The 27,931-nt window shown below is 41.3% G+C and overlaps 1 protein-coding gene across 3 annotated transcripts in view; it reads left to right on the top strand.

Moving 5' to 3' along the window:
- thoc1 (THO complex 1) overlaps positions 1-27,722 on the top strand; it is a 74,118-nt gene extending 46,396 nt beyond the window's left edge. For 2 of the 3 annotated variants that reach the window (XM_038809218.1, XM_038809217.1), the window contains exons 10-21: positions 64-172; positions 898-1,032; positions 3,211-3,311; positions 6,238-6,304; positions 7,689-7,739; positions 9,351-9,421; positions 9,987-10,082; positions 11,551-11,616; positions 12,829-12,912; positions 13,029-13,176; positions 19,514-19,598; positions 26,441-27,722. In XM_038809218.1, coding sequence (XP_038665146.1) covers positions 64-172; positions 898-1,032; positions 3,211-3,311; positions 6,238-6,304; positions 7,689-7,739; positions 9,351-9,421; positions 9,987-10,082; positions 11,551-11,616; positions 12,829-12,912; positions 13,029-13,176; positions 19,514-19,598; positions 26,441-26,733 — 1,306 coding nt within the window. In that variant the 3' untranslated portion in view covers positions 26,734-27,722. Of the gene's footprint in view, positions 1-63; positions 173-897; positions 1,033-3,210; positions 3,312-6,237; positions 6,305-7,688; positions 7,740-9,350; positions 9,422-9,986; positions 10,083-11,550; positions 11,617-12,828; positions 12,913-13,028; positions 13,177-19,513; positions 19,599-21,493; positions 21,580-26,440 lie in introns of all 3 variants that reach the window. The other variant, XM_038809219.1, reaches the window with a different exon arrangement.
- Positions 27,723-27,931: the final 209 nt, after the last annotated feature.

The following is a 27,931-nucleotide window of genomic DNA, read 5'->3' as shown; positions in this document are numbered from 1 at the left end:
ATTGCTTTCTGCCATAGCCTTAATTAATGTCAGTATTTATGTATGTTTTCTTGTTTTGAATAGCTCTGTTCCAATTGATTACAACCTATACCGCAAGTTTTGGTCACTCCAAGACTTCTTCAGAAATCCATTGCAATGTTATGAGAAAATTTATTGGAAGACATTTCTAAAGGTAAAATCTATTAATTAGCATGATGCAGCTGTAGTTGTGCTTGTGTTTTATTATAAAAAATTCACATTCATCAAGTGATGGTGTTAGATTGTTACAATTCCCAAAGGAGATCTTGTAATTGTGTATAGGTTGCTTTTGGAGGAAGTGAGATATTCGTTCGACCTGTTGCTAAAGCTTGGAATTAAAACAGAAAATTCTGGAAATACTCAGCAGGTCTGGCAGTATCTGTAATGAGAAACAGTTAATGTTTCAGTTTGATGAACTTAGATCAGAACTGGGAAACGTTCGAAATGTAATAGGTTTTCAGGATGTCAAATGGGAGGGAGAAAAATGAACAAAAGGGAAGATCTGTGATAGGGCAGAAATAGGAGATATTAAATGACAAAATAATTGGTGGGGGTGAGCCAAAGCGAGTCGAAATGGGACAAGTAACAAAAGATATGACCAATGCTTTGACAAAGTCATTCCGATTCGAAAAGTTAGCTCCCTTTTCTTTCCACAGATGCTGTCAGACCTGCTGAGATTGTCTGGTATTTTCTGGTTTTGATTCATTTAAATGTTTCCAATTTAATTTGACAGTTGGCTCCTGTCCATTTAATTAATTTCAGAATGCAACCTATGAAGAGTCTCCATAATATAATAAAGCACCTTATTTTATGTTTGTAAAATGTTCATGGTCCTGCACAATTAAACTTTTAACTCACTTATGTGTATTTATTTCACAGCATTCAGATGAAGTGTTGGATGTTTTCAGAAGCTACAAACTGGATGATATGCAGGCTTCAAAGAAGAAGCATGAAGAATTAAAATCTTCAGGGGAGGAGCATGTTTACTTTGCAAAATTCTTGACTAGTGAAAAGGTAATTATTTGATAGTTCTTCACAGTTTATTTTGGTCGTTGGATTTCTATTCATTTGGATATGGAATTGCATGCACAAGTGATTGCTTTTATCTGTGACTTTTTCTCTTGCAGCTTTCATAAGTAAACTTGAGTATACCGTGGTACAAAATTGTATACACGTTGCATATAAAATAAATTGATCAAGATTAATACACTTACTAATTACGATATATAATATAGTAGAGGTTCCGTAGGTTGTCCATGTTCCCCTGTCTCTCAAAAGGTAGCTATTACACAATTACATATTATTGCATACTAGGTTGACCCTACTTTTTCCATATTTGCAAGTTAATTAAACCACAAACGCAAACTAGTAGAGCAAGGTACAATCAGCACAATATTCAAAAACAAAATTAGAATCAGTCCAAGAAAGCCTTTTTTAAGAACAGATTTATTCCACCACTGGATAATTGATGGGGCTTTTGTGATCTTACATAATGTACTGCTGAACAATGCAATCTTCAATTCATGGAATTCAAATCTGCAGCAAGCACCAAAGCCTAAGGCGATCATGTCAATATATATATAAAACCAGTGATTTCAGTCTTGGTCGTCATCTCTGGATTAAAGGCACAATGGTATAAGATTGAATGAAATGATTGTGAGTGGTTGCTCATAATGGGTCATTTTTCAAATACTTGTGACGAATGTAGGATTTTAGGATATGGGATTAGAAACCTTTAGCAATTTAAGGGTTAAAAACCTGGGGTTATCGTGTTTTTAACTGCAGCGTCATGTTTTTAAAAGGGATTTTGTTTTGCAGAGTCTGGAAGCTTTTAGGAGCCAGAAGATGAAATTGACCAGAGGAATGTGTTTTTCAATCTGTGGTTTGACTAGGGAAAGTCCCTATGGAGTTTATGTGCTTTCAGCCTGGAGAGTTGATTTGCTTTTCAGCTTTGGGAGATGATGTCATTGCTGGGTGGAGCCAAGGGATTCAGAGAGACTTTGAGAAAGCTTTGGTGAGGAGTTGAAGTCTGATCTGGCAACCCTTGTTTTGACCACAAGTAATGGCAGTTTCTCACAGCAGGGTAGTTTAAAAAAGAGTAATAATATTTAAAGCAGAGCAGTTTTGTCTGAAGACAAGGAAGAAGGTGAAACAATTTGAGACAGCTTTTTGAAGACATCCAGCCAGAGTCTGCAGGGTTCCAACAGGAGTCCAGATCTGTTCTGCAAAACAAATCTTACTTTTGCGATGCTGATTTTAAGATAGATTGAGAGCTGTTTGTTTATTTTCTTGTTGTTTAGTGGGGAATAGAATAATAGTGTTTATGGGGTAATTGTAAGCTGCTCTTTTCGATTGTGACGTTAAAGAGTTTTAATATTGTTTTCATAAAGTTTTGTTTTAAATATAACAAATCCCTATTGCTGCGTGAAATCACTCCTGGAGCAGATCCTTTTTTCCCACACAGTGTTACAAAATAAACTAAAATTTTGAAGCTTTGGTCTAGTGTTCTGGCCACTATTGGCGTCTGGTCTGGGATTGTAATATACTGGTTAGCGCCATGACCAATTATAATCTAATTAGCATTTCAAACAAAGCCCCCATTTCTTGACTAATTTCATGATCAATCATTCTGGGCATGGCATGTTGTTTGTCTCTGATTTTAGTTTTGCATTTTGATAAGGAACGGCAGCTTCCATTTTAATTTGAATTGTTTAAAAACACAAGAGGTACAAAAGCGTGTATTGTTACAATAGCATCTTTGTGATTGATCAATATAAGTTGGGAGGAGAATAGATTCTGTCATCCATGAATCAGCATACAACATTATCTACATGCATTTCTGGCAAATATTTACATTTTTTATCTGTTTACCTTTATGAAAACCGCTTAAAGTTAAAAATATACATATATTTTCATTTCCATATTACTGGACCGTTGTTTCATACTGGAGATGAGAATACTCGTTTTTAGATTCCAGTTGCTGACATCAATGTCATGAGACCAATTATGCAGGATCCTAATTGATACCAACAGCCCACTCCCTTACTGCCCCCTGTTCTCCCACCTCCAATTTTCCAAAATAATTTGGTGAGGCTCCTGTAATGACATAAAATATTGCAATAACACACTTGAATACTTGGATTCAGAAAATTATACTTGCAAATTTCCTGACATTACTTTTTCTTTTGCTAGTTGATGGATCTACAATTGAACGACAGCAACTTTAGACGGCATATCCTTCTACAATATTTGATATTGTTTCAATATCTGAAAGGCCAAGTCAAATTTAAAAGGTAACCATCTCAAAACGTTGAGGATATATCGGGGGTGGTTATACAGTCTTAATGTCTGCAGTTGAGGATGCACCATTACTGCTTCATTAAGTTTAGTGGTACATCTGAAAACATTCGAGGTTTTTCAGATTAAACATGTCAATAGAACAATAGGAAGGTCATAGCAAAGGCATAAGTCATGGGATGAGGGTGGGGAGGCAGAAAAGGAGTCAGTGGGAAAAATTGGTATGGTGGCAAGGTGGCGCAGTGGTTCGCATTGCTGCCTTCCTCCGCCAGGGACCTGGGTTCAATTCCGGCCTTGGGTGATTGTATGGAGTTTGCACGTTCTCCCCATGTCTACATGTCTTTGCTCTGGGTGCTCTGGTTTCCTCCCACAGTCCAAAGATGTACAGGTTAGATAGATCGGCCATGCTAAAGTTGCCCCTTCGTGTCCAAAGATGTGCAGGTTTGGTAGGACAGGGGAATGGCCAATCCACCTAAACTGCACATCTTTGGACTGAGGGAGGAAACCGGAGCATCCGGAAGAAACCCACACAGACAGTGGGAGAACATGCAAACCACACAGGAGTCACCCAAGGCCAGAATTGAATCGTGTCCCAGGCACTGAGGCAACAGTGCTAACCACTGTACCATTGTGCTGCCCTTTCCTCCTCCACCCTGTCTCTTCCCCATTCTCCTCTCCCCCCCTTTCTACCCCTCTTGCTCTCCTCCTCTTCACCCCCTCTCCTCCATTCTTTTCCCCCCCTCTCCATTCTTTTCCCCCCCCTCTCTACCCTCTCTTTCTTCTCTTGTCCCGCTCTTTTTTTCCCCCCTTTGTCGCCCGCAACCCGCCCTCCTAAATCACAGTTATTCATTTGAGCTCTTGTAGTGTATACTGGCAATACAGTTGCCTGTGAGCATACGATTTACAAGCGGGAGTAGGCTCCTTGAGCCTGCTCTGTTATTCAATAAGATCTTGACTGATCTGATTGTAACCTCACCCACATTCATGCCAACCCCAATAACCTTTCACCCCCCAGATAATCAAGAATCCATCTAACTTGGCATTAAAAGATTCAGTGACTCCCACCATCTTTTGAGGAAGAGAGCTCCAGAGACTTGCATCCCCTCTAGATATAAAATGAATTAAATGAGTAACGTTGTTTTTAAACAGTGGCCCCTAGTTCTAGATCCTCCCAAAAGAGGAAACATTCTCTCCAAATCTATCCTGTCAAGACTCCTCAGGATCTTAAAGGTTTTGACCAAGTTGCCTCATTCGCTTATAAACTCCAGTGGATAAAGGCTTCACCTGTCCAACCTTTCTTCGTAAGACAACCCGTCAGTTCCTGGTATTAGTCTAGTAAATCTGTGAATTGCGCCTATTGAGTTGACATTTTTCCTTGTATAAGGAGACCGATACTGTATACAGTGCTCCAGATGTAGTCTCACCAATGCCCTGTGCAACTGACGTATAACCTTCCTCCTTTGGCATCAGTTCCCCTCACAATAGATGATAAGGTTCTATTAGCTTTCCTAATACTCGCTGTACCTGTGTACAGATTTGTGATTCATGCACGAGGGTACCCAGTTCCCTTTGCACCTCAGAGCTCTGCAATCTCTTCCCCATTTTGTTAATAAGCTTCTTATTTATTCTTCCTGCCAAAATGGGAAATTTCACATTTGCCCACATTATAGTCCATCTGCCAGATCTTTGCCCACTCGCTTAACCTATATCCTATGACCCTTTGTAGTCTTTTGTGTCCTCTTCACAATTTAATTTCCTACCTATGTATGTGTCATCAGCAAATTTAGCAATCATTCCTTCACTCCCTTCATCCAAGTCATTTATTTAAATTGTAAAAATTTGAGGCTGCAGCACTGATCCCTGTGGCACATCACTCCACATCCTGCCAACTAGTTAAAGATCCATTTATGCCAACTCTGTTTCCTGTTAGCGTACCAATGTTCTATCCATGCCAATACAGTTCATTCCAGGGCTGTCACAGTTGACCCTGATATTATCCTCAGCTAAGCTGCACTGCACACAATTCAAGTATGGCAGCTGGTTAGTGATTAGGAATGGGTGTCCTGGCGAACATGCTTCTTACAAATACAAGAGTCACCGTTCAACTAATTCTTTATTGACCAGGAATCACATCTGTGCGTTTGTTCTGTGTGGCTCAGCTATTTCTTTTTTTATTATTAAGGCATTTATAATTTTATAATAATAATAGTAAACAGTACAAGTACAAATACAAATATAAACAAAGTGCAAAGACCGCCTCCTTCCCTCCCAAGTCCCACCTACTCTAAACAATAATCACCCCCCCCCCCCCCCCCCCCCCCCCCCGCTCCCGCTGACAGTTCGTTTTCTCCATAGAAGTCGACAAACGGCTGCGGACGAACCCTAGCGACTCAGCTATTCCTTGACTAAACCAGCTGAACCATCACTGAAAACCATGGTGCAGCTTGCTTACTGTAAAGTTCTCTTTCCCCCCCCCCGAACCGCCAGCCACCCCAAGTTGACCTGCCTTGTTAAGCATGATCCTTTATCAGTTTTACTTTCCAGTCACTTTATCTGTGTCAGAAGTAAAGAATTCCTACTAGTTACATTATTATGATGTAATTCAAGGCAGTATTTGGTTAAAGGATACATGTAGCAGATGGTCTTTAAGGCTATAGGGAAATAAATGGCTGAGACTTTGATTAATATACCAGAAACTTTATACCTGCAATATATATTCAAAAATAGAGTCCATATCCAGGATTGTGGAGTGAGTTATGTTATGGAAGAATTAATTAGTGTAACGGTGCTAAGGAAGATGCTCGCCCTTATTATTTATGCTGGTGGTGTTCCTCTTGAGCACAGAGACCACAAATAATGAGCAGTTTTCAAATATCTTGCCACATTAAATGAAGTATGATCTAGTATAATTTTGCTTCACAGCTCCTACTGTGTGTTGACTGATGAACAGTCTCTTTGGATTGAAGATACCACTAAAGCAGTTTATCAGGTTGGTGGAAAGGAATTAATTGCTAAGTTGTACTGTAACTTCATTCACTTATCAGAAATTGTGTTGTTAAAAAAAATACTAAACGCATTCTGTCTTTTCATTATTCCCCATATTCATTGCTTAAATTGTGCAGTCTAATGGGAATGTGCAAGAGTTTTCCCTGCACCATGTAAATATTCCATATTGCAAAAAGTGATATATCCTTCACATTTGACCTTTCTTTAGGTCCTTTTCTTCTAGTCTCAAAATCTGCATTTTTACAGTATCTTCAACTAGGAACCACCTATAGTTCAACCTTGATTGTCTCAAACCAGGCAGATGGCAACCAGTTTTGGGTAAACTGGCACCTTGCACTGCTAGGCTGATAGTTTGTACTGGGTTTCTTATGTAATTTGTTAACTTCCAGGTGGGCCACAGATCCCACCAGGGATTCGGATTGGTGCCTGTCTCTGCACTTTTAACTGCTAGAGAGGGCCAGGGACCCAGGTTTGATTCCGGCCTTGGGTGACTGCATACAGTTGGTACATTCTCCCCGTGTCTGCGTGGTTTTCCTCCAGGTGCTCCAGTTTTCTCCCACAGTATAAAGATGGGTGGTTAGATGAATTTGCCATGATCAATGCACGGAGTTATGGGGATAGGGCGGAGGAGTGGGCTTAGGTAGGGTGCTCTTTCAGAGGGTCAGTGCTAGTTCAATGGGCCGAATAACCTCCTGCACTGTAGGGATTCTATGGCTAATAGTGGAAGTGGAGAAGAGAATCTTGTTATTTGATAGAGCAGACTCCCTGGTGAGGGCTCGCCTCCGGTTCTTGGAACTCCTGATGCATGGTATGTTGTTCTTCCTGATCGACTTGGGGAGTAGGGGCGAAGTCTTGCGAAGAGCGGGGGGTAAATTCCTGGCCGATTTTGAGAGTTGACTGCTATACTTTCGCAATCTCAGTTTGAACGCTGGGCATTTCAGTTTCGATGGAGCGCATTGTATCTGGCTTTCAAGGCCGGTGGGAGATTCCAACCACTGTTGTTTTGTCCTCTATGCTCGTTGTGAGGAGTTGAAGGTAGCTGGCCATGTCAAGTCGTCTCCTCCAGCCAGAGCCTTGGTCCCTTGGCGTTAGGGTGATGGCATGGCGGAGGTGAAAACAGACCAAGCAGGCCAGCAGCACGGTTTGATTCCCGTAACAGCCTTCCCGAACAGGCACCGGAATGTGGCGACGAGGGGCTTTTCACAGTAACTTCATTTGAAGCCTACTCGTGACAAAAGATTATATTTTAATGGGAATCTTTCCTCAATCCTGATTAGGTTAATTATATTTACCAATTTTGATCATACTGTAGAACTATTTAAATAAAATGTTGTTTTGACAATTTTGTTCCTTATTCGTTTATGTAGTTATTCAAAGAGACGCCACCTGATGGGGGAAGGTTTTCCAGCATGGTAGAGGTATGTCAAAATATATTTGTATTGAATATCTGAATTAAATCTACCTGTACCAGATTGAAATTAATTGTCCACAAAAAAGCTATCATTTCTTTCAGCACACACATGCTTTCCTACAAGTGTACTGAATAATAATAATCTTTATTGTGATCAGGAATGGCTAGCCAAGCTAATGTTTCCTTCATTTCTTCCCCTTATCACACCTCGCTTTGTTCAGGAACATGGAGGCCAATTATAATGCTATGCACTATTTTTTTTAAAAAAAATTTAGAGTACCCAATTCATTTTTTGCAATTAAGTGGCAATTTAGCGTGGCCAATCCACTAGCCTGCACATCTTTGGGTTGTGGGGGCGAAACCCACACAAACACGGGGAGAATGTGCAAATTTCACATGGACAGTGTCCCAGAGCCCGGATCGAACCGGGGACCTCGGCGCAGTCTTGGAATGTGTGTGTCAGTAGAAAGGCCAGCAATTATTGGCCAACTCTAGTTACCATCGAGACGTTGGTGGCAGCATTCGTGTCTGGCTGGTGAAGCTACTCCCATAGCGCTGTTAATTGGGGAGTTCCAAGATTTTAATCAAATGACAGTGAAGGCGGCACAGTGGTTAGCAGTGACAATTTGACCACGCTAAATTGCCCCTTAATTGGAATTTTTTTTTAAATGGCAGTGAAGGGACAGTAATATATATATATCCAAGTCAGGAAAGGGTCCAGAGGAGATTCACAAGAATGATCCCTGGAATGAGGAGCTTGTCATATGAGGAGCTGTTGAGGACTCTGGGTCTGTACTTGGAATTTAGAAGGATGAGGGGGGATCTCATTGAAACTTACACAATACTGAGAGGCCTGGATAGAGTGAACATTGAGAGGATGTTTCCACTCATAGGAGAAACTAGAACTCGAGGGCACGGCCTCAAACTGAAGGGATGGTCCTTTAAAACTGAGATGAGGAATTTGTTCGACCAGAGCGTCGTGAATCTGTGAAACTTTTGCTGCAGAAGGCTGTGGAGGCCAAATCACTGAGTGTCTTTAACACAGAGATAGATAGGTTCTTGATTAATCAGGGGTGATGGGGAGAAGGCTAGAGAATGGGGATGAGAATAATACCAAAAGTAGGGCAGCACGGTGGCGCAGTGGGTTAGCACTGCGTCCTCACAGCACGGAGGTCTCAGGTTAGATCCCGGCTCTGGGTCACTGTCAGTGTGGAGTTTGGAGATTCTCCCCGTGTTTGTGTAGATTACGCCCCCACAACCCAAAAATGTGCAGGCTAGGTAGATTGGCCATGCTAAATTGTCCCTTAATTGGAAAAAATGATTGGATACACTAAAAATTAAAAACAAAAGAGAAAGATACCAACCATGATTGAAAGGCAGAACAGACTCAATGGGCCAAATGGCCTAATTCTGCTCCTATATCTTATGGTCAGGGTGGCCTGTGGCTTGCAGATGATCCTGTTTGGCTCATTAAATGTTCAGTGCACATCCTCACTAAACCATTGGTAAAACAGCAAAGCCACTTATTAAACATGTTTTTGATTCATATTTATCTATATGCTGAAAGCAAATTGGTTTGTTCTAATATGTATTAAGAGTTTCTGTAATTTGATTACAGCATATACTACACAGTGAAGAAAATTGGATTGCATGGAAAAATGAAGGTTGCCCAAGTTTTGTTAAAGAAAGGTATTTTTCTTAGACTTAACATCACTTTTTACATGCTTGTAATCGCCCTTCTCTCCACCTCCTACTTTACGTAGCTTATATAATTTAATTGATTAAAAGGGCAAATGGCATCCTGTTCTGCATGTCTAATGTAACTTTCCTTAACAATCAGTGGCACAACAGGTAAATTAAAAGCTATACCATTTGACCTCTCCGTTTACTCATATTTTCTTGTTAGAAGTTTGTATGTAGTCTTGTCGTGAAGATTTAATTTTATTCAGTGAATTTCAAATAGGCAATTCTTATCAAATTGTGTCGAATGAATGACAGTAGCTGGTATTTTGTGGTTTCATGTAGGCTTTCGTTTGTACCATATTGGGAAATATGAGCACTGAAATTGATTTAATTCAAGGAATAAACTAAGAACCACCTGATATTCTGATTTGATGGTTAATGGGATTCAATTATTAAGCATATACCAAAAATGATAATTCTAGAAATTTGATACATGTTTCAGATTGTGCCAGTGTGCTGTTTTTCGCACTCAATCATAAGCTCACTTAATTAGTTAATTTGGTTTTTAAAGGCCACCTGAATCCAAAGTTCCAAAGCCTGTAAGAAAACGACCTGCTCCTGAGGATTTCTTTGGAAAAGGACCAGGCAAGAAGGTCTTGATGGGAAAGTGAGTACCAATGCTATTTTGAATATCTGTTGTATTGGGACATGATCAAGCACTACCAAAACTGGAATTTGGCATGTCAGTAGGAACAAGTAGTCTGGTGCTTGTCTGCTACCCAAGAAGTGTTTCCATCAGCATACAAGTACAAAAAGCCAGATAAGAATAACTGAGCTCAGTAAAATATTCATAATAATCTAACCGTAAATAATAATTGTGCATGTCCTCTACCTCCAATTTAAATGATCCAAATAAATTCAAAAATTACATTGCTAATTAATTTTGCAAACAACTTTGTGAATTCTCAGCATAACATTTTTTGAACCATCCTGTTAATTTCATTTTCAACAAATATTTGATTGATGGATGGTGTTTCGTTTTCATAATGTCAAGTTCATGGGGCGAAATTCTCCGCCCCCCACGACGGGTGGGAGAATAGCGGGAGGGCCTTCCCAACATTTTTGCCGCCCTCCCGCTATTCCCCCCCCCCCCCCCCCCCCCCCCCCCCGCCGAAGTCCCGACCCGAATCGCTGCCGCCGTTTTTTTACGGCCGGCAGCGGTTCTCAGCTGTTAGATGGGCTGAAGTCCCAGCCCTTTCCGCCGTTTTTACGAACGGCAAACACACCTGGTCTTGCCGTTCGTAAAAACGGCGTCACAAACTCGCTATTAATAACCATGGCACCGATTGGCACGGCAGTACCACGGCCGTGCCAAGGGTGCCATGGGCCCGCGATCGGTGGGCACCGATCGCGGGCCCGATGCCCGCGCACTACTTGTCCTTTCGCCGCCCCGCAGTATCCATTCGCGGGGCGGCTGAGGGGCAACCCGGCCCGCGCATGCGCGGGTTTCGCGCAAAAACGCGATGACGTCACCCGCGCATGCGCGGGTTGGAGTCTTCCAAACTGCGCATGCGCGGCTGACGTCATATGACGCGTCAGCCGGCGCTAACTCCGGCAAGCGGGCTTAACGATTTTCGTTAAGCCCGTCTTGCCGGAGCCTACGGCGTCGGGCTGCTAGCCCCGACCGGGGACCAGAATCGGTCCCCGGTCGGGAAGGGGCGCGCTGCCGTAAAACCCGCCCGGGTTTTACGGCAGCTTTACGATTTCTCCCGTTTTGGGAGAATCTCGCCCATGATTTTTGAACTTCAAGATTATGATATTATTCATCACACCTGGTTCATTATTTGGTCACATTTTATTTCAGTCATAATCTTTGAGAAGAAGGTTTAATAGTTTACAGTTAGACTGTGGTCTTGGATCAATCTCCCTTGCAGTGGACACACAAGGATAGAAGTAGTTCCTTTTACCCCTCTGGATTTCACCTTGGATCCCTCTTATGATGAAAAACACTGTTTAAAAAAACTTAGCCAATTAAATGATTCACTTTAAACGTATAAAATTAAATAATAAGTCTGTGTAAATTATAATATTATCATACCTCACATATCTAAAGTTGAGTTTTTGGTTTCCTGCAGTGAAGAACTGACACGGCTTTGGAATCTCTGCCCTGACAACATGGAAGCTTGTAAGTCCGAAAGCAGGTGAGAGATTCATCTTGACATTGCAACCTTTTTGAAGGATTTGAAAGTTTGACTATAGTTAAATCAATCGCAGGTACTGCCTTTATATAAAATCAAAAAGCTATCTGTGTATTTGTGGATCAGTGGTACAGTATATTGAAGCATTGGCATACCGCGACATGAAGAGTCAGGAATCAGTCCTGAATTTGAGGTTTCCTGCTGAGTCAATTTCCACTTCGAACTGGGAAATGTGAAGCAGCAATGATTTTCTTCCCACTAAGCACGGTGTTGAAAATTGGAAATGACCGTTGATGCACACCGACAGTAACATTGTTATATCAGAAGATTCTGGGAGCAGATTTTTTATCTGTCCTTGTGGTCTGAACTTAACACTGAAGACCTAATATGAGAATACTTGATTGTAAGTGGAAAACTAGATTTTAAAGGAAAGCTTCAAGCAACCTTGTTCGGAGCTCTACAAAAGGCTCATATTTTTGGCTCTTGAAAACTACTCTACAAAATAATACACCAGTACATTGTCCAATGAGCTATGTAAGAATCACGTTCAAAATGCTCAGGGTAATTTTTCATGATGTGATCCTTGGGTGCTCCAGTCATCAGTTAACAGCCATTATTCTTGCAGAACTTCTTCAAATGGTTGCGGTTCTGCCAAATGACCTGATTCCTGTTATGTTTAATCTATGCTGTAGTGCTGATTTGGATTCTGATGTTAACAATGGCATTTAAATGCTGTTACTCAAAGTCACATTTATGAATATCTGGCTTTTCACCATATTTCTACCAAAGATCCCACATGAAGTGCGAAGATCATCTTCCAATGTATATATTTGCACAGGGTAGTGGTTGAGTGCTTCTAATTTTTTTTAGGCCCCGGGCTCCATTTCCTAATTGCAATAAAGTAAATCTTTTTTCTTTTATTCCCTACGTATCTCGACATACGTGAACTTTCTGTGGGACTCCAACACCTGACTAGCTTATTGATAGATAAGGAACATCAGTTTACCTGCAAACGCCTTAACTATTGAGATCTAACTGGATGTACCTGCAGCTAGTAGGTTAGCAGAGAAATGATCGTAACTGGGTTCAAGAATCAAGAATTGTTCCAGTGAAGGCTATTATGTTTTGCGAATGGCCATTTTGCATCGTCCTGCCATTCTGATAAGTTTTATTGTGCTTGTATCTTTATTTTGATGTGATCTATATGGATTGCAGAGAGTTTATGCCCACTTTGGAAGAGTTTTTCGAAGATGCTATTGAACAAGCTGATCCAGAAAACATGGTTGAAGAAGAGTACAAGTAAGTTATTGTGATTTCACAAACTTAAAAAGTTTAAACCTGTTACCTGGCCATGAAAGTATGATTATCAGGAATCTGTTCACATCCTGATAACAGTTTTTACTTGAATGATGCAGGGTGGTAAACAATTCCAATTATGGCTGGAGGGCTTTGAGGCTGCTAGCACGACGAAGTCCACACTTCTTCCAGCCAACTAACCAACAGTTCAAGAGCTTGCCTGAGTACCTAGACAACATGGTTATCAAATTGGCCAAGGAACTACCTGTAAGTATCTTGTCTGCCCTCGTGTTTGTGAAGAGCAGTGCCGTATTTTAAAAACTGGAAGGGATGCCTGAATAATGAAATAATTTAGTACATGATATTCAAAGTCACAAACCTCGCTGTTTGTTTGTGTACCATCATTGTGAGGAACAAAGCCGGCTGAACAGTTACTACTACCCTTGCCACAGGCAGGGCTTATATATCTTTCGGAGTGCTAAATTGAATTAGAAACAGGCAAACGTCTGAATAACTGGAAAACAAACCTTTGTCCAATACATCCCACTGTGCACCTTGAGTGAAGCAACTTAAAGTTTCTTTTTTAGAACATACAGTGCAGAATGGGGCCATTCGGCCCATTGAGTCTGCACCGACCCACTTAAGCCCCACTTCCACCCTATCCCCATAACTCAATAATAACCCCATCTAACCTTTTAGGTCACTAGGGGCAATTTATCATGGCCAATCCACCTAACCTGCACATATTTGGACTGTGGGAGGAAACCAGGGCACCTGGAGCAAACCCGCGCAGACACGGGAGAATGTGCAGACTCCGCACAGACAGTGAGCCAGTGGGGAATCGACCCTGGCGCTGTGAAGCCACAGTGCTATCCACTTGTGCTACCGTGCTGCCTACGGTTTAAGTTGATCACATAAAATGTACCAAACCTTTTTACAAAGACAGAGACCAAATAATCCAGCAAGAAGGATTAGAAGAGGTGGCCAAAAGCTAAATTAAAGAGATGGTTTTTGAGGAGAAAGTAAAATTTGTTCAAAATGGCTGGAAACCTTACAGAAAAGAAAGGATGTAAATTAGTTTAGATTGTAAGAGCAGAAGTGCATGCCGGAGCATTTCATTTGTTCTTGGAGTTTCAGCATTGCTGGCTGGGCCATCATCTGTTGCCCATCTCTAATTGCCCTTGAGAAGGTGGTGGGTGGGCCGTCATCTTGAAATGCTGGGGTCGATGTGATGTAAATACACCCATAGTGCTATTTTATTTCCTGCAGTGCTTTTATACAACTAAATGGCATGGTGTGCCAATTCCGAGGTCACTTCAGAGTCAACAGCGTTACTGTGGATCTGGAGGATTGCAGATTCCTTCCCTGAAGGACGTGGGTTTTTGTAACAATTCAATAGTTCCTTGATCATTATTAAAGAAACTAGTATTTTATTCCAGATTTATTAACTGAATTTAAATTCCGCAACTGTCATGGTGGAATTTGAACCCATGTCTCTGGAACATTAGTCTGGATCTCTGAATTACTAGCCCAGGAACATTACTGTTACGCAATATTTCCTCTGGGTGTGAATGTGGTTGTTGAAGGAGGGAGGGGTAAGCTGAAGGATGGATTTATAGAAGAGGACACAAGGGTTTTAAATTGATATACAGATGGGGTAGAGGCCCAGTGAAGGTTGGCAAGCATAGACATTGCGACAGTGTGGTAGTGGGTGTAGCTAAAATGATTTTTGTTAATCAGCGCATTATAAAAGGGTAACACTCAAGATAATGAAAATCGTTTATTGTCACGAGTAGGCTTCAATGAAGTTACTGTGAAAAGCCCCTAGTCGCAACATTCCGGCGCCTGTCCGGGGAGCCTCGTACGGGAGACTTTGGCAAGGGGAGTGTATTTGATTCTGAATGTGGCAAAACCATAACTGAACATTTTTGCAGAAGTGTGTAGAGGTAGGTGCAGACACCAGTGACGTTTTGGAGATGGGCACTAGTGGCCTTGATGGTAACAAGAATGTGGGATTTGAATGATCTACAAGATCAAAAGTATTAGGAGCAGTGGTAGACCATATGACAGGTCCAGCCTTCTCTCTCTCTCTCTCTCTCTCTCTCTCTCTCTCTCTCCCCCCCCTTTCCATATTCAATGTAATCATGGCTGATACTGGGTTTCAACTCCATATTCCTGCCTGCTCCCCCATCTCTTAATTCCGTGAGAGACTAAAAATCTGTCTTTAACCCATCCCAACCTTCTGGGGTAGAGAATTCCAAAGATTCACAAACTTAACGTAAATTCTTAAATTACATTAAATTTCGTAAATTACTTAACATAAGTGACATAATTGCTCCTAATCGCAATCCGAAATGATGTCTTGAGACTGTGACACCATGTTTTAGATTCCCCGAACAGTAAAAACAATTTCTCAGCATCTATCCTGTCAAGCTCCCTCAGAATTATGTGAGTTTCAATGGAAAACAATCTTTCAGCGTTTGCCCGATCAAGCTTCTCAGAATTTGTTTTTAAAATATTTTTATTCTCCTTTTTCACATTTCCTCCCAAATTTCTGCACCCACCAACAATAAACAATAAGCAGTAACGAATATAATGTCAATCCCCGTATCAACAACAACAATCCCATCCTCCCACCAAACACCAAACAACTGGCCGCATGGTAACATAACAAATAACAAAAAGGAATCAGGAATTACTCATAGTCACCATTAACACATACAATCTCTCTCTCTCTCTCTTTCCCCCCCCCCCACCATGTTCGATGTTATCCGATTCTTGAAAGTGCACAATGAATGACGCACATGAATTGTAGAACCCCTCCATCCTTCCCCTCAGTTCAAACTTAACCTTATCAAGAGTCAAGAATTCCAACAGGTCGCCCTGCCAGGGCACAGTCTGGAGAGGCTGCTCTCCATCCAACAGGATCCACCTTCGGGCGATCAACGAGGCGAAGGCTCCAACATCTGCCACTGTACCCGTTTCCAACCCCCTGGCTGGTCCGACACCCCAAATATGGCCTCCTGAGGGCCCGGGTCCAGTTGAGCCGGCTCATCCTCACCCTTGTGAGGTGTACTCTATATATCATCTTCAGCTGTAACAGCCCCAACCTCGCACACGAGCTGCAAGCATTCACTCTCCGGAGCACCTCGCACCAGAACCCCTCCTCCATACCCTCTCCCAACTCTTCCTCTCACTTTGCTTTGATCCCTTCCAGTGGTGCCTTCTCCTCTTCCAAAATAGCCCCTGTAAACCGCCGACACTACCCCCTTCTTCTGTCCCCCTGTTGTCAGCACCACCTCCAGCAAAGTGGAGGTCAGCTCCACCAGGAAGCTCTGTATCTTCTTCCTGGCAAAATCTCGAACCAGCATGTATCTAAACATTTTCCCCTGCTCCAGCCCATACTTCACTCCCAGCTCCTTCAATCGTGCAACCGATCCCCAAGAAACAAATCCGTTAGTGTCTTAATCCCATTTCCGAAAATTTCCATCCCACTTCTCTGGCTCAAATCTGTGGTTCCCCCGAATCAGCATTTCCCATGACCCTGCCCCCAACCCTAAGTGTTGGCAAAACTGTCTCCAAATTCTGAATGAAGCTATTATTACTGGACTCCGAGTATTTCCCTGAGGCTATTGGGAGCGATGCTATTGCTAGCGCCTTCAATCCCGACCGACCCCCCCCCCACACACACACACACACACACACGCACACACACAAACTCCTCCATTCAGGGGAATAGATAGAGTAGACAGTCAGAGACTTTTTCCTCGGATGGAACAAACCATTACATGGGGACATACATTTAAGGTGAATGGTGGAAGATATAGGGGGGATGTCAGAGGTAGGTTCTTTACCCAGAGAGTACTGGGGGCATGGAATGCACTGCCTGGGGAAGTAGTTGAGTCGGAAACATTAGGGACCTTCAGGCGGCTATTGGATAGGTACATGGATTACGGTAGAATGCTGGGGTGATTGATTTGTCCTTATTCTAGGACAAAAGTTCGGCACAACATGGTGGGCCGAAGGGCCTGTTCTGTGCTATATTTTCTATGTTCTATGTTCATTCTGACGCACTGGGAATCAACCCCTCTGACCCAGCTCCGCACGAGCTGCTCAGAATTATGTGAGTTTCAGTGGAAAACAATCTTTCAGCATCTACCCTATCAAGCTCCTCAGAATTATGTGAGTTTCAATGGAGATTACCATTCATTCTTCCAAACTTCAGAGAATATAAATCCAATTTACTCAGTCTCTCGTCATAGGGAACAAGCTAGTAAACGTCACTGTACCGGCTTCACTGCAAGTATATCCTTTCTTAAATGTGGAGACCAAAACTGCACACCGTATTCCAGATGTGGCCTCACCAAAACCTGTGCAAAAAGCAAGATATTAAAGACCAACATGCCATTTGCCTTCCTAATTGCTTTCTGCACTCGCATGCTAACTTTCTGCATTCTTCTATGAGCACACCCAAGTCTCTTTGAACATCAACATTTACAAGTTTTACACCTTTCAAAAAATATTCTGCTTTTTAACTCTTACAACTAACATGAATAACTTCACACTTCCCTATATTACTCTCCATCTGCCATCTTGTTGCCTGCTAATTAACCTGCCCTTTTCTCTTTGTAGCCTTTGTGTACTCCCCACAGCTTACTTTTCCACATAGCTTACTATCATCAGCAAACTTAGATATGTTAGTCTCAAGGGAATCGAGGGTAATGGGGGAAAGGTAAGAAGTTGGAATTGAGGGCCATGATCAGATCATCCATGATTTTATTGAGTGACGGACCAAATGGCCTAGTTTTGCTCCTATTTCTTAAGTTCTTATCAGCCAAGTACTGAACAGGAAACTCAAACTGCACACTGTCGGTTCAATGTAATGAATTTCCCAAAGGTTGAGGGAGTCTAGTACTAAACTGAAAGTTTCAAGTGAGTGATCAACCCAATGACCAGATTTTCCACTTAAGTAAAGGAAAGCTCTTGCTTATCCATGGCTTAATATCAGCTCGGCACCCAGAGCTTGACGGTGGTTAAAGCTTCAAGATGGTGCCAGAAAAGATAAAACTGGGCACTGCCAAAATACATGTAAAAACTGAACCAATGCTTATGAATGATACCCCCCGCCAAGGAGATGTATATAGACAGGGAGTGGTAGTGTAGTGGTAAAATCATTGACTCGTAATCCAAAGTCCTAAACTAATTGAAAGCCAATTTCAATAATGCTAAATATGAAACTTTCATCAATTGTCACAAACACCCATCTGGCTCAGGAAATTTCCACCCTTACCTAGCCTATATGTGACTCCAGACCCACAGCAATGTGGTTCACTCAATTGCCCTCTGCAATGGCCTACCAAGCCATTCAGTTCAAGGGCAATTGGGGTAGCAACGAATGCTGGCGTCAGTGATGTCCACACCCCATGAAGAAGTAAAAGGGAAATGAAGAGTGCTATGGGTGCATCTTTTGGACCTAAACTTTTAAGAACAGGATGAATAGCACTGCAGGCTGAGTTAGGGCAGGTAGGGGTGGAACCTTGCTGTGGCAGTGCAACAGAAGCCGGCAAATGGCAAGATGATGGGGAAGAATGGAGGGGTTAAATGTCACAGAAAAGTCAAGAAAAATAAGGTAGTGCATGCTGATAGTGACATAGGATTTCACTGAATGGATGAATTAGATTGGATAGACAGGACAGAAATCAGATTCAAGGTATTGAAAGGATGTTTTGACATGGAGCTAGATCTCAATGATATGTTCAAAAATTTTAAAGAGAGAGGGCAGATAGTTGGAGCGAAGGAAATTTTTTTTGAGGAAAGAGAATAATGATGGCAAACTGGGTGAACAGAGAACCAAGTTTTTCAGTGCTGATACTTGTGTGATGAGTTGAAAGAGAGTCAAGTGGAGGAAATGGACCTTATGAGCTTAGAGGCAATGAGGGAGAAACGACTTGTCGGGTAGAGGTGGTGGTGTGGAGACTGCTGGATGGAGTAACTGAGGGGCTAAGTGTATGGCAGCAAGCTTGGAGAGAAATATGTGGTATGAGATCCTCCCATTTCTTGTTCTAGGAGTGGAGGAATAGTGTCAAAGAAGGAAGTCCCTTCAAAGCTCAAAGATGTTTACGCTGTTGGTTTGTTTTTAAGCTTATTGTTTAAGTTTTCTCCCTTCTAATTCTGACATTAAATAAATCTTTGAACTGCAATTACCCCAGGCCTTTTTGAATAGTACTTACCTGACGGTTATTTTTTATCAAAGAGAAAATGCTGGAAAATCTCAGCAGGTCTGGCAGCATCTGTAGGGAGAGAAAAGAGCAAATGTTGCGAGTCCAGGTGACCCTTTGGGTCTGCCAGACCTGCTGAGATTTTCCAGCATTTTCTCTTTGGTTTCAGATTGCAGCATCTGCAATAATTTGCTTTTGTCCAGTGTTTTTTTTAATATCAGTTTCACCATTAGGTGTTGGCATTTAACTTATATTCAACACTTTAATCCCCGATCTAAAAGTTATATTCCTAAAAGTAAAAGTTATGTCTCTAAAACACTTGAACCCAGTAATTCTCTTGAAGCTGCATTAGAAATTGCTTTAATCACTTCTGTGACTACTTGCAGCCTCCTTCTGAAGAGATAAAGACAGCAGAGGATGAAGATGAAGAAGAAGACAATGACGATGCATTGCTCAAGGAAAGCACTGAAAGTAAGTCTAAAATTCAGCTTTTATGTGAAGTATATTGAGGATTCATGGTAATTTAGACCTAGTATTAATTTCTCAACAGTGATAGATCGTGGACCTAATGATGTAATTATGTCTTCAACCCTCACCTGGAAGAGTAATATACAAAGATAATAATAAATGTTAATAGAAAACTCATGTCTCAAAACAGCATACTTCATCCTCAAAGCTGGTTTCGAAAGAGCATTGAATTTGATTATTTTATTTTGAATGTTTCAGCGATTTGATAGCAGCCACTAACTGCCTAGAGGACGTTCTTAGCAACGTTTTGTCACTGCATGATGACAGATGTCAGTCAGGTAGTCTGCCGCCAGCTGAAAAATACATGGGAACCTAAAATTGTGAATTTTGTAAATATTATTTCTCAGCAGAGTGCAGGACAACTGCTGAACCACAGAAAACTGACTATTATAATTAGTCGTGGGAAACATTGTTGTTGTTAGCAAATGTAGATGGAGCTTGCTGTGTGGAACAAGCAAAAATCGCCACTTGCACAATTTGACATTTTTATTTAATTTTTTATTACCTTTTTTTGTGTTCTAGTGACTGCTCTGTTGTGATTTAAATAAAGATTTAAAATGGGCACATCTAGATGCTGAACAGTCATAGGGATTTACAGGCTCCCAATGAGATGAAAACCTATATATGAACTGGCCGCTATTTTTATCTTAAATTATGCCACAGATTAAAGGCATGATTGCATTGGCACCAAGTTCAGAATCATTGCTGCTGCTAACCTTATTTTATGTGTGTCCGATCAAATTCTGCCACTAAAAATACAAGAAGTGTTAGACATTTAACACAATTTGGCCCACTTGCCATGTGTAGTGTACTGTGAATCCGGACAAATGTGATGTAATGCATTTTGGAAGGTCTAATGTAGGTAGGGAATATACAGTGAATGGTAGAACCCTCAAGAATATTGAAAGTCAGAGAGATCTAGGTGTACAGGTCCACAGGTCACTGAAAGGGGCAACACAGGTGGAGAAGGTAGTCAAGAAGGCATACGGCATGCTTGCCTTATGCCGAGGCTTTGAGTATAAAAATTGGCAAGTCATGTTGCAGCTGTATAGAACCTTAGTTAGGCCACACTTGGAGTATGGTGTTCAATTCTGGTCGCCACACTACCATAAGGATGTGGAGGCTTTAGAGAGGGTGCAGAAGAGATTTACCAGGATGTTGCCTGGTATGGAGGGCATTGGCTATGAGGATAGGTTGAATAAACTCGGTTTGTTCTCACTGGAACGATGGAGGTTGAGGGGCGACCTGATAGAGGTCTATAAAATTATGAGGGGCATAGACAGAGTGAATAGTCAGAGACTTTTTCCCAGGGTAGAGGGGTCAATTACTAGGGGGCATAGGTTTAAGGTGTGAGGGGCAAGGTTTAGAGGAGATGTACGAGGCAAGTTTTTTTACACAGAGGGTAGTGGGTGCCTGGAACTCGCTGCCGCAGGAGGTGGTGGAAGCAGGGACGATAGTGACTTTTAAGGGGCATCTTGACAAATACATGAATAGGATGGGAATAGAGGGATACGGACCCTGGAAGTATAGATTTTAGTTTAGACGGGCAGCATGGTCGGCACAGGCTTGGAGGGCCGAAGGGCCTGTTCCTGTGCTGTACTTTTCTTTGTTCTTTGTTCTTCTTTGAATCATGACATTTACATTGATTCATTCAAGAATCACACTGAAGGCTAATAAAACTAGGAAAATCCATGATATTCATTCTTGAAATAAAAAATGTGACTGAAACAGATGCTCCTCTTCTGATTAATAAGAACTATCAAAATATATAATGAAATCTTAATTTTTTTTAAAGAAAGCCTCCAATGTTGACATTTCTAGTTTCCCATGTATTTCAGCCAACAACAGCAGGCTACCTGACATCATCGTCTGGTGACAAAAGGCTGCTAACGACCTCTCCCAAGCAGTTAATGGTTGCTATCAGGTAGGTAGAAATATCCACTTTGAAGGCATTTTTACACTGTTACTTGAGGTCCCAGGAAACAGCACTCAAATGGAGACCTGTGACCTTCCTGTGCCATGCTACCCCATTTATTTAGACCCATCAGAAACAACACTAGCAATTCCTGTAGGTAACTGAGAGAAAATCTAGCTTCATGCCTTCAGTTTGAAGTACAAACTTGATAGCATTTCACAATCTTATGAAATCTAGATTTCTGATCTAATTGAATCTCCCAACATTGCCTCCTTTATATTCAGGAGCGCAGTGAATGACAGGACTACTTTGCATCTTCCTTCAATATAAATTGACATTCAATCTGGTATAGATGAGATATTTAATCATGAATTGGTTCTAGGGATTAAATAATGGAGGAGTATGCTGTCAGGCATTATACTTTGTAAATGAAGTATAAACTATAAATGTTTAGTTCTCCCATTTTTATAGTAGTAGCACATTTAACTGCAGAAGACTGAAAGATTTCCAGTCTAGCTCGTTCTTCAGCTGTTTGAACACATTGATGCCCTCTTTTTTTGCCACTTGGGATTCTATAATGTAAAGGATACATATATTTAGCTGGCAGATGAGAATGACATAGCAAACTACATCAAATGTTACATCAAACTTTGAGGAAGATGTTTTATAATCATTTAAGATGTAATTTGTAACTTTGGTTAAGGCTGTTTCATTACTATCGCGAGGATTTAAAGAGGGACTTTCATCTGATGTGAACACAACACTGAAATGCAACAATATGTGAACCCCATAAAGGAAGAGGCAGTCAAAGAGTGTGATTGTGTTGAGCTGGATATTTTGAGTAAGTTGGACATAATCTGAGTTTTGAAAGGAAAGAGACTGCCTGAAGAAATGGTCCCATTGATGTCAGCTGACATGTGAGTCAGGAAAGGGATCTGGGTTGAGGCAACGAGGAGTATTATGGGAATGGTGACTTGATGAGCACAAACACAAATCGTCAAGAAGCCGAAAGATAACATCTAGTACGGGTGGGAGACTGGTTAGATGTTGGGGGCAGGAAGGAGCAGTGATGATAGCCACATGGATTCTCTCTAGAATTGAGAGATTGAGATTGAAGTGGACAAGAATGGAGGGGTTTAAGGAGACAACTGATCTTGGAGATTAGAAGTTGCAGAATGATTCAGGATTTATCGAAGGTTTTGGCTGAGGAGATTAAAACTATTCAATCAGATCTATTGACTAATGACTGGACCAATTATTATGAACCAGATGAATTTGCATCTTGCTGACTTCAGGAAAGAAATCTTAGCACTACACCCAGGAGGCTGGGAAACTGCCATGAAATGGTGGGACATTGGAGTTGCATCAACTACCCATGGTCTAGGAAGTTAAAGTAAAGGCAAATTAGGAAAGGACCAAAGAAAAAAAATCAGTGAGTGACCTTTCTCCCTCGGTGGCAAAATCCCAATTATGACGCCAGGCAGTTTTTCCACAGATAAATAAGTATGCAAGGTAATTTGAGCTGCATGCATCATTTTCAAGAGTGTTTGAGTATAGGAGTAAAGATGTCATACTGCAAATGTACAGGACCTTGGTGAGACCACACCCAGAGTACTGTGTGCAAATTTGGTCTCCTTATCTAAGGAAAGATGATCTTTAGAACCAGGGATCATAGTCTCCAAATAAGGAGCAGGACTGAGATGAGGAGGGATTTCTTCACTGAGGGTGGTGAATCTGAGGAATTCTCTGCTGCAGAGAGCAAAGTAGGCTCAGTCATTGACTATGTTCAAGACTGAGATTGATCGATCTCTGCATATCAAAAATATAAAGCGATACATGGATAACACAGAAAAATGGTGTTGCAATGTTATTGTCATGATTTCATTGAATGGTGGAGCAAGCTTGAAAGGCTGAATGGCCTATTCTGCTCCTATGTCTTAAGTTCTTAAGTCTCAAACAAGTTATTTCACTGTAGGAATGAGGGCGCACTTCACTGTCGTAAGTGCCAACTTTTGGATGAGGTGCTAAACTGGGGCCCCCTTTTTCTTCACGGTTGGATGCATATGATCCCCTGGTGTCAAAATAAGTACAGGGGAGTGTTATAGCTGTCCTGGTCAATACTCTATTCCTCAAACAGATAATCCGGTCATTTATCTCATAGCTGTAGGTGGGACATTGTGCACAGCTTGGCTGCTGCATTTCCCATAATGCAACAATATTTACATTTCATTTAGATTTAATTGGCTTTTAAGAGTTTGGGGCATCCTGAGATGGTATTTAAAAGTAAGTTAATTTGTATTTTGAGAGGGACCTGGAGGAAAGGTTTCATCATGACTGGGGCAAAGGGAGTATTGGGATTGGAGGGGACTTCGTATGTGGTCAGGAAGTTGAGGAAATGATCAAAGATTGCACGGGTAGTGGCCCAGACTCCAGATGCAGAGAGGCAAAGAGGGTATGGCTGCGGATATGGTAAGTCTTGCTGCTAGTTCTGCTCTTGGATTCCTCATTAGCCTGATGTACAGACCAGTACTGAATTTTCACCATTGCTGACCTTTGACATATCCACTGATACCAGGGAAAGTTCTTAGCCAGAATGTTAATGTCACTGATTAACAAAGCATTCAACCGCCAGATGCTAAAAGTTCTCGATTCAGCTCTCAGTGTAATTTTAGAATAAATTATAACTACGTTAAACTTTTCTGAGTCCCTCTGTTAATTTACTCCATGTACTTCCTTCAGGTTAATAATGAAATACTTAAGGACTGGTCCTGATCCCAGCTGCCATCTCTCCACCTCTTGCTTTGCAGATGCTGGAAATCCAAAATAAAAACAGAAACTGCTGGAAATACTCATGTCAGGCAGCATCTGCAGAGAGAGAAAACCAGTTAATGTTTCAGGTCGCTGACCTTTCATCAAATTTTCTGTTTTTATTTCAGATTTAATGTCTGACAAGATGATAGCACATTGTGTCATAACTTCAACTTGCAATGCCAGGGAACAATAGCAGATAGCTTTGTATCTTGAGTTTCATTCTCAGCAGAGCCAAATACTTACTAAGAGAAAGTGTTTAAAAATGAGGTGCCTGAGCAGCTTTTCTTTGTACCTGCTAGCAGTTAAAGGAGCATTAGTAGACGCTTAGTCTGTTGCCACAAGTTCCACCATCAGAATGGTAGTCTTTTTGGAATATAGAACATACAGTGCAGAAGGAGGCTATTTGGCTCATCGAGTATGCTCCGACCCACTTAAGTCCTCACTTCCACCCTATCCCCGTAACCTAATAACCCCTCCTCACCTTTTTGGTCACTAAGGGCAATTTATGATGGCCAGTCAACCTAGCCTGCACGTCTTTGGACTGTGGGAGGAAACCGGAGCACCCAGAGAAAACCCATGCAGACACAGGGAGAACGTGCAGACTCCGCACAGACTGTAATGATTTATGATGCGATATTAAAAAAGATTGCTGTTAACTCTATTCAAAACTATTCCCTAAAGAAATCTTTTCTGAAATTGATGAGTCAATAGCATGAAATGTGTTGAAAATCTGATAGATCTAAGAGAAGTATGAACACACCGAATTCAGTTCTAAAAGTCTCAATATAGTCAGAGAATGTATAATGTTTTAACATTCTGAAAGGGATTGCTATATCAGGAATTGGAGCTGTGCTTGTATCTATGTTCTCATTTTAGTGTAAAGCTAAAATTTACAAATTGGAGAATGTTTAGCCCTTAAATGCATGAAGTTGGATGAAACCGGATCTGCTGCATGACAACACTGATCACATTTCAAAAGTACTTAATTTACATTTCAAAAGTACTTAATTGGCCATAAAGTGCTTTTGAACATCCTGAAGTTGCAAAATGCAAACTCTTTCTTTGAATAATCCATTCCAGTCAAGAAAACTCAGCATGTTAAAGTTTGATTTTATTCTACCATTAAATTGTGGGGCATTGGATTTGCACCAACACCCATAGTCCAGGAGGTTGAAGTAAAGGCATATTAGGAAAGGACCACAAAAAAAATCAGAGAGTGTCCTTTCTCCCTCGGTAGCAAAATCAAAACTAAGGTACCAGGTAGTTTTTCATAGATAAAGAAATGTGGAATTTAATTTGAGCTGCATGCATCATTCCAGTTGTAGTACATCTATCGCTTCACAGCTCCAGGGTCCCAGGTTCGATTCCGGCTTGGGTCACTGTCTGTGCGGAGTCTGCACATCCTCCCCGTGTGTGCGTGGGTTTCCTCCGGGTGCTCCGGTTTCCTCCCAAAGTCCGAAGATGTGCAGGTTAGGTGGATTGGCCATGATAAATTGCCCTTAGTGTCCAAAATTGCCCTTAGTGTTGGGTGGGGTTACTGGGCTATGGGGATAGGGTGGAGTTGTTGACCTTGGGTAGGGTGCTCTTTCCAAGAGCTGGTGCAGACTTGATGGGCTGAATGGCCTCCTTCTGCACTGTAAATTCTATGGGAGTTATACCCCTGTCCTATCATTTTCTTGCATGATAGTTGACGACATTATGTTTATTTTTATTTTTTAATTTTTATTTTTCCAATTAAGGGGCAATTTAGCGTTGCCAATGCACCTACCCTGTACATCTTTGGGTTGTGAGATGGGACCTACACAGACACTGGGCGAATGTAAACTCCACACGGAAGGTGACCCGGGGCCAGGATCGAATCCGGGTCCTCAGTGCTGTGAAAGTGTTTATTTTTATGCCTATTTTCTCTGATGATATGTATTGAAGTCCAATGTTTTATTCTCAATTAATTTGTAGATCTAGATTATAGTTTTTATCCTTAAACATTACTCAATATTTGGCATGAATTAGGGATTGAATGTCTGAAGGTGGTATTTAACAATTTTCCTTATTTTTTTAGGCCCTGATCTGCAGACTAAGCTTGTAACAGGTGAACAGATAGATGTCCTTGCCAATAAGCTTGGAGAACAATGGAAAGTATTGGCACCATACTTTGAAATGAAGGAGTCTGACATCCGTGGAATTGAATCCGATAGCGAGGATGTGAAGATGCGTGCAAAACTACTGCTGGTTGCATGGCATGATCGGGAGGGACTGCAAGCTACAGTCGAGAGTATTTTGTCTGCACTGACTGATGCTGGTTTAACTGAACTTGCAGAAATCCTTACAAACGAGGCTGATAATATCAGCTAGTAAATTACTGAAAAACTAAACAAGTGTACAAATTCAACAAGTAATTTCTTTTTACTGTTCTACTTTAAGTAAAAGGGTGTGGTTAATTTTACAAAAGCGACTTTTTAATAAACCAGTTTCTTTGATGTGGAAATTTTGTTAGTTTACTATCCGTTCACCTGCAGTTTCTAGTCATCTGTTACTGAAAGGTTTTCTTTAGTTGATGAGCAAAACTTGGCATTGTGTTCTTTTCACCATTACAGAAGTTCATTTTGAGAATGGGGAGCTCTTCATTAAAGTTGAAGGTGGCTGGCTGCCATATTTTAGTGTAATCTCAATAACTACTTTGGTATAAATCTGTACTTCGTTTGATTAGTGGACAAATATCAATATCATTGGTTGCCACTCTCTGTTGAAATAACAGCATGTATACCAGATGACCAGCTGTTCAGTATTCCTGATTATGGATTAACAGGCAAAATCTTTGTTGATTTGTGAACTGATGTTGTTTTGAGCCAGCAACTTGAAAGTTTACTGTGATGATATACGGTATAAGCTTTCAATCAGTCCAGCATTTTATTCCTTCCATTGAGTCGGTCGTCTTTTCACCGCCTCAGTTTCCAGGGGCCTCCATTCAGAGTTGTGGAATGTCATTTGTCTTTCTGACACTGATGCCACTTCTTTTCAGTTTCCACATGCCATACAACATCCCCAACTAAAACAGATGGACAACCTCCGTCAGTTCAATTCCAAAACAATCTTCTACCAAAAAGAGTATGAGTAGACTGGAAGAACATGTATCCTTTCATTTTATCCTCTATTTCCCTGGCAACATGGAAATGTCTCAGCTTCAGAGTTCCCCATTGCACCACAACTAAGATCAAGAATTCCAGCGTCTGAGGATTGCAGATGTGCAACCTAACGTACTATATTGTGTGAACACACTGCCACTCAATTTAAACTCATTTCTGAATTGCATGTGACTGTTTAATAAATAATTCTTACCAAAACTGAAGTATTTTATGTGGCTCTACAAGTTACAATCAACAGTATGTACTAAGATTTAGTTTATTCAGAAACCAGAAGAGAAAATGCTGGAGAATATCAGCAGGTTTGGCAGCACCTGTAGGGAGAGAAAAGAGGTAATGTTTTGAGTCCAGGTGACCCTTTGTCAAAGCTTTATCATGTGGAACATTACCTCTTTTATCTTCCTGCAAGT

Source organism: Scyliorhinus canicula, chromosome 10, assembly GCF_902713615.1.
Source record: "Scyliorhinus canicula chromosome 10, sScyCan1.1, whole genome shotgun sequence".
Taxonomy (NCBI): domain Eukaryota; kingdom Metazoa; phylum Chordata; class Chondrichthyes; order Carcharhiniformes; family Scyliorhinidae; genus Scyliorhinus; species Scyliorhinus canicula.
The sequence above is the reverse complement of the archived record's forward strand: the minus strand, read 5'-3'. Positions and strand labels throughout refer to the sequence as shown.